Source organism: Lactuca saligna, chromosome 1 (genome assembly GCF_052625555.1).
Source record: "Lactuca saligna cultivar CGN05327 chromosome 1, ASM5262555v1, whole genome shotgun sequence".
Classification (NCBI taxonomy): Eukaryota; Viridiplantae; Streptophyta; class Magnoliopsida; order Asterales; family Asteraceae; genus Lactuca; species Lactuca saligna.
The window spans coordinates 40,704,855-40,716,838 of NC_136417.1; the positions used below are offsets into that span (position 1 = coordinate 40,704,855).

The 11,984-nt window shown below is 32.7% G+C and overlaps 1 protein-coding gene across 1 annotated transcript; it reads left to right on the forward strand.

Annotated features, from left to right (window-relative positions):
• Positions 1 to 2,129: 2,129 nt before the first annotated feature.
• LOC145005215 (protein FAR1-RELATED SEQUENCE 1-like) lies at positions 2,130 to 3,134 on the forward strand. Its single transcript, XM_078964278.1, has 2 exons — positions 2,130 to 2,423; positions 2,712 to 3,134. The coding sequence occupies exons 1-2, from the start codon at positions 2,130 to 2,132 to the stop codon at positions 3,132 to 3,134; spliced, it is 717 nt and encodes a 238-aa protein (XP_078820404.1).
• Positions 3,135 to 11,984: the final 8,850 nt, after the last annotated feature.

The following is an 11,984-nucleotide window of genomic DNA, read 5'->3' on the forward strand; positions in this document are numbered from 1 at the left end:
CCCAATTCCCAAGTACTCTATCATGCGTAGACCACTCTCTAATAGATCTCTCATAAGCCCCTCGCTGCTACCTACTCACTCTCAGCATCTCATAGCAGCTCACCCCTCCCTAGGCTAAGGCATCACAAATCAGGCCACTCTAGTCCTATTAGCAATACCTAGCCTACTCTAGCATGCAGATACATCATATCAATATCAATATCACATAATATAAAGGTATTTTGGGAATTCACCGTTCGGGCGCTGACTGATCGTACACACGTTTCTTCCTGGAATTTGTTTCTTTTTCAAGAAAATCTTTTACTCTTAGAAAAGTTAGGTTTTCTTTTGAAAATATCTTTCCAATTCCTCAGTTTGAGTTCAAATACTCCCGAAGGTGTACCCGAATCCCTCAAAGCAAGGCTTTGATACCAAATTGTAACACCGTAAATTTCAAAACAAATTTTTCAATTTTCTTATAAAACATAATTCGATTAATATTCATCGAACAACCATATTAATTATCCAATATAGGTCAATACAAAATCCCAAGATCACAATGTAAAAACTCCGAGTGTGTGTGTACAGATCAAGTCGGCGCCTTCCCGCGGTCGTCACTAGTAGCTGAAACAATAACATCAAACACTGTAAGCACAAAGCTTAGTGAGTTCCCCAAAATACCACATATAAGACATATTAGCCACTCGAGGCTATAACTCTGTGGGTCCGTGCACCCAAACTTTGTGAACCCTGAGGTTCTAGCTCTGATAAACATGCACCACATAAATCACATAGAAATAATGCAGTACAACACATAACATACATAACATACAAATACTCTATCACATAACTCTGGTTACCTACTCAAGGTAATAGTATAGTGAGAAGACTCACCTCGCGTATCTCGGTATCTCACGAATCCTGGAAATCCCTCGTGCTCGATCCTCCGAGCTCTAATCCTCCTATAACATTATATGTCTCTAATTAACACTTTATATCTCTAAGGTTGACTATCCCTAAGAAGTCAACACAGGTCAACTCTGGTCAACGGTCAACGGTCAACTTTGACCGGACTCGGCGAGTGCTACGGCGACTCGGCGAGTCTAGACGTTTTCACCAACCCTCTGAAATCTCCTTACTACACGTCGAGTATCCCCCCCTCCCTTACTCGACGAGTTTCACCTGAAAGAATCGCGGGGCCACCCCGACTCAACTCGCTGAGTCTCAGAACAACTCGGCGAGTCCCAGTTTGACTCAGTCCACTCGTCATCCCTCTCCAACTCACCCTGACTCACTGAGTCTACCCATGACTCGATTGGACCACTCACTAAGCAATCCTAAGGCAATCTTCAAACTTCTCGCCGAGTCTGATAAACAGACTCGGCGAGTCCATGCCATGCAACCACTCCAACTTGCTTCTAAGGTCAGATCTGCTTCCACAATCTATAGATCTGGCCTCCCTAGACTGATTCATCACGTAAAGCTCCTATCTTGGTGCCCATAACACACCCCATGGCTCATAAATGGAGTTTTGACCTAAGGCATGAGGATTCCAATCCAAAGCCTCCATTGATTCCCAAAAAGCTCGGGTAAAGGGACACTCTGGACCTCTAAGGGTCCAGATCTATGGTTCAAACCTCATAAGGGACCAAGAGGACACTAGATCTTGCCATAAAAGGGTTCAACAAACCCTAAATCTAGATAAACAACAACAAAGAAGAAGATAACTCAAATTTATTACCACAATAGTGATGCTCTGGACTCCAAACCCACAGAAGTGGCTCCTCTTGCTTTCCCTTGGCTAGCTCTTCTCCTTCCTTGCAACAATGACACCTCCAAGATCAATAATGGCCTCCTACTTAGCTCCAAATGCTCACACTCGATTAGGGTTTCACTCAAGGGACTGGTGAGCACAAATGACGGCCATTAGGCCCTTTAAATAGGTCTCAAACCCGAGAAATTAGGGTTTCATTACACAGCGCTGACTCGCCGAGTCCATATCCTGGACTCGCCGAGTCCAGCCGCGATCCCGCGTCCAGATCCGCGTCCCTAGTCGGCGAGTCTGAGCTCCAACTCGCCGAGTCCCCTCTCAAATCACCAAAAATACAAATATACAAGATACCTGAAAAATCTGGCTGTTACACAAAGACATGTACAGGGATAGAAAACTTTGGATTCCAGCCTATTTTAAAGACATGCCACTACACGGTCTGATGAAAACTACTTCAAGGTCTGAAAGCGTGAACTCATTTTTTAATAAATACACTAACTCTGGTAATTTGCTTATCTATTTCATGATGAACTACGACACCACAATTGGAAAGCAACGAAACGCTCAACAGAAACTAGAACATGATACAAAAAATGCAAAGCATGAAATGACGCTTCCAAGTGGATTAATAGAACATGCAGTTGCGGTTTACACTAAAAAAAGTTTCTATGAGGTCAAAAACGAAATATTTAAAGTAGCTTGGTATTGTTCTATCGACAGTGTTTAAAAGATTGATGGGTGGCAAGTTGTTATGAATACACAAATAGATAAGAGCAAACAGTTGAAGATAAAATGCAAGGTTATATTCATCGTTTAAACGCTTTTCATTAGTCATCATACAAGTATATTATATCATTATTTTTAAATTACATATATTTTTTTCACTGTTATGCAATAACCACCAACTAATATGTTAATTCAATCAGTTACTAACATACATTATTTTTATTATACAATGTAGGTTGAACTAAAGTTGCCTAAAAAAGAAGTTAAATGTTCATGCTATCACTTCATACGTACTGGCATTTTGTGTCGTCATATTTTTGTTGTATTGAAAAACAACCATGTTGAAGAGATTCCAGAGCAGTATATTCTAAGAAGATGGGGAAGGGATGCAATTTCCAGCCATTTGCTTGCCATGAAACATGTTTCCATGGAAACAGAAGATGACACCTTTAAACTTCTAACAGAGGCATACAACAATATTGAATACTGCTTGGATCATTTCAAAAGAAGCAAGGAGAAATTGTTGGAATTTGTTGAAAAAACACGTACGTTGAAGGAGGCAGCAATAGAGTTTGGCAGTTCAAACCAAACATCACCTGATAACGATGAAAAAGAAATTATTGGATGCTTGGAATATGCAGCATTCCTGATGAAATAAATATCTATCCACCTGCATCTATACGTACCAAAGGTAGTGGAACTAAGAAAAGAATGGTTAGTAATATTGAGAAAGTCGTTGTAGCTGCAAAGAAAAAAACCAGAATGTTCACAGGTTGCAATCAATATGTTAACCATAATTGGAGGACTTGCAAAGTAAGACTTGCACAAGAGTCAAAAGCAGCTTAAAATGGCCCATTCGTTTTCCCAATAGATTTTACTTTTCTATTAGATTTATGAATAACAATATGTTTCTATGATTTAGTATGTTATGTTATCTTAAAACACCTTCATTATTTTTAACGTTTTGTTTTATTCAACAATGAATAATAGCAATGCCAAATTTGGTAATCCTAACAGATTAATGATATTATTTGGCATTTAAACCTTTGTTATTTGATTAAAACAGTTCGCACTTAGAATAGATATACTTTGCCTTTCTTGAAATTATAAAACATCAATCATTATATACTATAGTCATATACAATTCAAGCAGTATTCATAGTTTATTGTAAGCTGTTAGTAGTATATCTTAATAACAAATCTTTGTACGACTAACTTTTAAGACACATATACATCATATATTGATTTACGTTTGCTTTTGGGTAAATTTTGGTCATAAGTTTAACCATGGTCGACTTTAAACCCTTAATTATAGTCAATAATGAATAACATTATAAATACATTAATTATTTTCAACATATTGATGATATGAAAATTGTTAAATGCTCTTTTGTTAAGTTCAAACAATTTGCATTTAAAGTATAATATGTTAGGAATAATTCAAGTATTTATGCTATATATTTGAATAACAACATACTTTACGATATAAACCCACCAACAATCATTATATAATATAGATATATTCACTTTAATTATTAAAAATTCTGATTGTAAGGTCATAGTAACATAGCATATTAACAAATGTTCATTAGTAAGAATCATTCCTGAATATACACTAAAATTATACCATCCATGTTAATCATCATTTTTTAACATAACTTAATTTTTCAAATGTTAATGTAAAATTATAACTACTAAAATATCACTAATCCATTACTAAAATTAGCAAACCAAAAGGAACTATTGTACGTTCAGCAACCCAAGTTAATATCCTTAGCATACAAAACCATTGTTTTAAAAATATCCAAAAGAAACCATTGAAGTCATAACTAAAATAACTTTTTTAACAGAATTAACTTAAATCATCCAATCTCCTGTTAATTTCTTCCTTTGCAATGGCCAACAGTTGAGAACGTTGTCTTGAAGGAATCTTCTGGAATTCATCAACCTTTTGCAGCACTTAATCCTTTTGCACATTATATTCATGAGTGACGATTTTGTATAAATACTTTGTCCTCAGTTTAACAAGTTGATCATCTTGTGCAGAAGACTCGTTCTTGAACCCAGCTTTAAACTCATGCATACTTCCACCCATATATGTTTCCATGTGACGCATCGTAAACACACCACAATCAATGTTGTTGTTTATTGTTCTCCAAGGCATTTCCAGTCTATGTGGCATCACATGTGAAAACATCTCAGCTTTTGCATGATTCTGAGATTTTAAGTAATCAACTATGTACTCTTTCTAAAAATGTAAAAAACATTGTCAACACATATGAAATTTTATTAACTATGTAAAGTAGTTTTTATTAATCACTTACAATGATTTGGGGCAACTGACCATATCTCTCACCATTAGGATCATCAACTTTGTTGTTGTCAATGATTACAAACTCTGGGTGTTGTAGATTGATCACAAAAAGGAAAATGTGGAAGGAACGGATGACTGGTAGGAAAAGCTGCAACGTTTATTCATTTACATGTATTCACTTTATTTAAAATTCATATTTGATCAACGATAAATAAACACATAAGTAAACTGTGGAGATATATCTCTTACCAATCCAACAAAACGTAGGTTTGTGTCCATATCTTCAATAATAAGCACCAGATTCTCAATGAATTTATCTTTACGTTGACTTTCTATTAAATCACTTTCAAGATATGAATTCTGTGATCCATTTTTAAAAACTCATTAACTTATTTATATGTTGTATTTAAAAAATAGTATAATCAACATTGAACAATATTAAATTATACCGTCACATCTGTCTTGCAATAAACTCTCAGAGGCGATTCAGGTGAACGCTTACTTTCATTAAGATTCAACACTTGACTCCAACAATCAATGACATGGCCAAATAGTTCACATGTTGGAAAAAAACTTTCCATGTGAAGCCTATGAGCAGAAAAACCATCCAAAGTTTGGAAAACTATATCACTGCAAAAGACGTGACCAATTAATACTATTTTTAATAAGCAACCAACAAAATTAAGTAATTTTAAAACTATTTTAAATGCAAATTACTTTGGCTCTCCCTGGAGAGAGAATATCCATTCTGCTACATGTTTTTCCTGCCGTGGAACTCCTTTGATGATATCAATAGCCCATATAATGTAAGGAGATTTTAGATATTCGGATTTCATGCGAGGCCTATACCCTCTTTTACTAACCCAATGTTCATCATTGTTGAATGGTACCACAGACAAAGGAATTGGCATTTCCATTTTAGATGGTGGTTTATTCTTAAAAGATTTTCTTCCAGATCTCTTCGCGAAGTCTGCATATTCTTGTGACATTTGAATACTACATTTTGCTATCGGGGAGTTGTCAAACTGTTTTGAGTTGTAGCTAGAATCAGCGTACGTTCAGTTTCAACCTCGTTATCATACCACCATTGAGATTGTTTTGGTTCCTCTGATGCGGAAACTTCACTAAACAAATCATTTACTTTGTTTTTCCATTCTTTGACCAACTGATTCTCAGGATATTTCTTGACAGCATCATTTATTTTGTCTTCAAACACTTTCTTTTGCTGCAATATCATGTCGTACATCTCCTTTATTGTTGAAATAGTTGTCTAATTAGGTCACCACAATAGAATTACGTTACAAACCAAATAAAAACATTAATATGTCAGTTAGTATTAATTAATACTATAGTAACTCATTATTCAAATGTGAATAGGTAGTAAACTACCTCAATACTTTCCCCACTTCCACTAAAAATCTCCTCTCCTTGATTTCCCTACGAAAACTAATACAATATTAGTTGTTGTACTAATAACTTATTATTTAGTAATGATTATATTATATTAATACCTTACACCTTCTACCATTACTTTTAACACCTCCTACATCATTTCCCTATCAATAATGTATGAATATAATTAATTTAGATTATACCAAAATAACAAATAATAAATTTCATATGCATTATTCAATACAATAAAATATTAACTGAACTTTTTCTTGCCCTACATTACTAGTTCCCGATGCTTCATTGATGACTTGAAATGGATCTTGCAATTCACCCATACCCAGACCAATTGTCCTACACTCTACTCTTTCTCGCTCATGTAGTTTATCAGCATTCCATCAACATATTGCTGGTCTGCATCGTACAATCTTCACTGAATCGCATTGAACACTTTCTACATATAGCAACTACAACAAAGACAAATAAAAAATGTATTACTTAAATACACTTTAATGAATCTGCACACATAAGTCTACCAATGTTGAATGATAGTTGAATTTAAAACAAATCATACCAGTAGTAATATAATTGGCCCAACATAGAATCCTTTTTTGTTGTTTGGATGCCATGCACTTTTTCTCTCCTTAAGGCAATCAAAAACATATCCACACCAATCAATTTCACTTAGATCCAGGTCTTTCGTGACTTTTGATAACATGGATAGGTCACATGTTCCCATGCTCATCGACTGACCTAGTGTATTACACAGCAGGACAAAGATGTTTACTTTAAAGAATAAATCCGTACGTGTTGATTGCATAATAACTTGTTGAACTGCCCTTGGTCTAATATTTCTCTTCATCTTCGAATTGTTTCCTCCAAACAGTTATCGTGTTGTCTATGACTTCTCTATAAGGCATGGACTTTATTGTAACATGTCCCAGAGGCAGACCCAACATTTCGTGAATAACTTGCCGATTGATTGGTATCTGTCCATGATAAAGTTTGAGTACCATCCTATCTGCATCAAAATTCCTTACAATATAATGCCCCATAATTGATGCACACCCATCCACTTTCATATTCAACAAATGCCCCAGACCAATAGAAGAAATATAAGCTTCCTATTCCTTGCTAAGGCTATGCATACAACTGTACAAAACATTTGGAGATGTCCGTACTTGTATTCGCCTTGCTTCTTCTGCATCACTTGCTAAACTTTAGGCAGTTTTCTTGCCTTCACTACATTTCCTTCTTTATTCTTTTGTCTTTTAACTTTCTTCACATTTTCTTTGTCATCATTTTTGAATGAAGTATAATGCCTTCTCTTTTTCCTTGTTACCACAGGTTTGGCATCTTCAAAATCAGAGTCTTCATCTTCATCAAGCTTCTTGACAGTAACATTATCTTTTCCTGTTAAGACATATTTAACACAATAAATGATTATAAATAAATTACCAAAATAATACTATACTAAATTTATTTAAAAAAATCACTACCTGAACATGAGTTTATAACAACAACTTCATCACCTTTTATTTTACATCTACCAAACTGTCTTTTTGTTGTCAATTCATTTTCCCTACGTATTCCACTATCTTCTGTCATGTCATAACTTTCAATCAAACCTGCCAATAAGTAGACAACATAATCATAACTGAAGACACTTTAATATACAACTTACATTACATGAAATCATCATTGATACCTTTTTGTTTCTGTATATTTTTTTTAGATTTTGAAAACCTTGAATTTCCTCCATCAAACTTCTTCACATTGCCTTTGGGTTTCATGTTCTTTTCTATTAAAAAAATACCAAACAACACAAGTTATTAAAAGTAACTACAACATCAAACTCTAAATAAATTTATTATAAACAAGTACATTACTTGAATCTGAGCTCAAAACTACAACTTTAAGATCCCTTCGCATTGAATTAGCTGGTGTGCAATTAACACGTTCCCCCACACATGTCCAAAAAATAAGACACATAATCACTATAGATTCCAATTGATATTTAACATTTTAAATATCATATAATCATCATCACCACCATTTTGTTTTTTAGTTTTCTTCTTAGGTGTTGAAAACTTCTTTTGTCCTTCTTTTCTAATCCGAGGTTGTACTATTTCGTTTCCTTCATTGTCTTCATCTTCAATATCAATAAGCAATGGATTGGATTCAATGCCGTATTTAGTAATATCCTCTCGCTTTTCTTTCTACCTAATAGTAGAATTAAAATACCTTAATCATTTATAACTCAGAATTGAATCATTAACAACTCAAATAATCATAAATTATACCTACTAAACACAAACACAATTAAACACATACCCAAAAACAGAGTAATGTTTACAATAATCATCACTAAACAAACAGTGTAATTAACTTATTCACAAAAAACAGTAGACTCCTACACCATTATTCTTTACTTAGTACATCATGTACAGGATCAAAACCACATACATACTTAATAAAGTACCCATTCACAACTGAATATGACTTTAACAATATACATAATATACAACCAACAACAAGGATTAATACTAGAAAAGTACTTCTGTCGCACAAACAATTGGATTTTACAAGTAATCAATAGTAATGAATGACATTTATACCCTTCCTTATTATTTTTCTACTAAACACCATTCACAATCGAATACTAACATCAATTACTCCTCTTGTCCTACTGATAATGTATTTATTTTGCCATTGATCAACAATACGACTCTTAAAACAAAAGTAAAAAAAAGCCCTAATTTTTGGGTTTTCGTAACCTTAATTCAGTTCAAAGTAGTCAACTACGACTACACATGTATATGCATCTTAGAACTTTCAAACACAATCATAAACGATTAATTTTTAAACACATTCAATATTAGAATACCGTAACTTCGAAACACATCTACAATTACAATTTTCATATAAACATTCACATACACCAACGTGTTATTTGTAAAATACAACCTTTAAATCAACAATCATCAACGATGAAGAGTCACTACAGTACATAATCGATGATATAAAGAAAAAACGAAAAACCCAACTTCTAGGGTTTTAAGAATTGTTAAAATGTAGACATTAACAAAAAATAAACACACTACTACACCCGTTTTCCAGTCAATCGACATTGAAAAAAGATTAGAAAACTTACTTCTTCCACTTCGGTTGATCATCGACGACATTCCTCCACCTTCAACCCTTCACAGACTTCTGAATGCAAAATATCTCTTTACGGATGAACAGTATTAATCGAGTCTCGTATAAACATTTAGCTGTGACGATATTTTGCATTCAAGATACGATCGAATCATCCAAAAGATTAGAAGTTAGCTGTGATTACTAAAACATAGGAACAGTTTCTTATAATTTTCAAACTTACCTAATATATTCAAAATGGATGACATCATAAAATTACTTGAATACCCATCTATATTTTTTTTAATTAAAAAAAATTGAATTCATTTAATATTTTGTCTAAATTAATGATTAATGACATCCTTAGATTTTAAATATTTAATGTACCAGATTTGTTCTCGCGTTCTGAACCTTTTAGGCGTTTTCATTTGATCCTTTCCCTTATCACTAATATCCAATAACATACAAAATTTTGACTTATGGCCTTAATAATATAACTTAAATAACATCTGAATCGCATTTTCAGTATCATTTAATAAATTTACATTACTAGAGCTTTTATGCCAATAAAAACGCAAATCTTAAATCAATAATAATTTAGATATGGAAAGTGATGTTATTTTACTCTGCTATTAGACTATACAGATTGCTCTTCTAACCCCATCGGACCTCCATCTAAGTACCTTAGACCAACCCATACACTTGAGGGCATGAAATCTCCTCCATCTCAGTACCTTACACTGACGCAAACACTAACACTTTATATAATTTTGATGATATTAAAATTCACTGCGTTTGAATAAAGTTTTTGAGAAATACTAAATTGAGGTTTCGACGAAAGTTAAATCTTTTATACATACATAAATACCCAAAAGAAGCTCACGACTACATATGTAATAAAAATGTGATCCTTTTTTTCCATCTCGTTGTCACAAAAAGCAATGAAGTTCATCATCCTCAAATAAATCACAATGTATGTGATTGAAAAACTCTAATGGTAGAGATTTTTCCAAAACAAGTAATTAAAACTTATGTAACTTGATAGATGATTGACTTTCATTGATATAGTTTCATCCGTTCGTGTGACCAAATGTTGTTTCAGTATTTTAACAATTAATGGAGGCTACCAACAACCAACTAAATATATTTATTGTGAATTAAATGGAACATTTTTGATCCATCATATGTATGCAAGTATCTTTTTCCTATAAATATATAATGATTGACCCATTTGGTCAATATACTTCCATTGTATACTCATAAGTAAATTACAAAGTATGGCATCCATCAAGTTATATGTTTCTCTTGTGATCATACTTGCCATTGTTGGTAATGTTTCTATGATATATACTAAAAATTGTTGATTATAGTCGTAGCTAAGTTATATTTTAAAACTAAAAAATCTTGTTTACTTATGATTCTTAATTAATTTGCTAATCGACATTATTCTGCTCTCGTATGATAGGTACACATATGATCAATGGCGAGCAGTGTCAAGCCAATTGAATTTTTTTTTTTTTTTGTAAAGGCATAATATGCGAAGTGTTGTGCAAAGGTAGTAGAGGGGTTCTCGCTAAGGGCCAGTGCCTATCCCGTAGTGTTTGTCAATGTACTTGGAATTGTCGTCCTTAAAGTTTGTGCAAATGTCGCTTAAGATATCGAAGTAAAATAAAAAAGTTTTATGTGTCTACATTTTACAACAATATGTTTAGCGATGAATAATACTTAATAATAAGTGTAATTTTATAAAAATATAAAAATGATCACAAGAGGAATGACTAAACTTTTGGGTTATTACTAAAATAGTTACCATCTCAAAATAGACATTTCAGCTTTAGATAATGTATAATATTTTTTTTATCATTATAAAAAATAATTATAAAAAAATGACCACTAAAATTCAAAAATTGTTAGCATTAATGTTTTTCAACTAAATAATATATTTTAAATGCCGTCGAGCATAATATATTTCACTTATACTTTCTTTAAAATATTGCTAGAATTTAGAAAAAAAAATGAAAAGTTTTCTTTTTATTATATTTATTAATCAGATTTGGGAGATTTCTTGAAATTTCGATATAATTATTTTTGTATTTGAAGATATTTTTTGATTAGAAAATATTTATGAGCACATGTGAACATCTATGCTTATGCACATGTATGTATAGACGACGCATGTGCACATTAGCACATCTCATACATAGACATGACAATTCGATAGACGACACTACTTAAACGACGTGATAACAACATAACTTCTCTTTGTATGATTTTTAGAAAGTTTTATTCACGTGTATTCATGTAAAAACGAATTATATGTTTTAACATATAAGACTCATATTTAATTCATGTGAAACGCGACACATATAAACATGCATATATTCTTCAAAATATAACGGGTAAACTTTACATTTACTGAATGTTTAGAGATGAATTTAGTAAAATTCGGAATTTTAAATTCATGTTCCATGTTTTATACCTAAAAATTGATTTTTAATTTTTGTGTTGTTACTTTTTAACAAATTTGAGTCATGTAAATTTGTGTTTGAGCCATATACAAGTCATGAAAACATGGATTGTTAGGTCAATTCCTACCATTTCCTATCACATTTCATACTTTATCCTTCTTCCTTAACAGAATCGGAACCAAAATTAGTATTTACATTT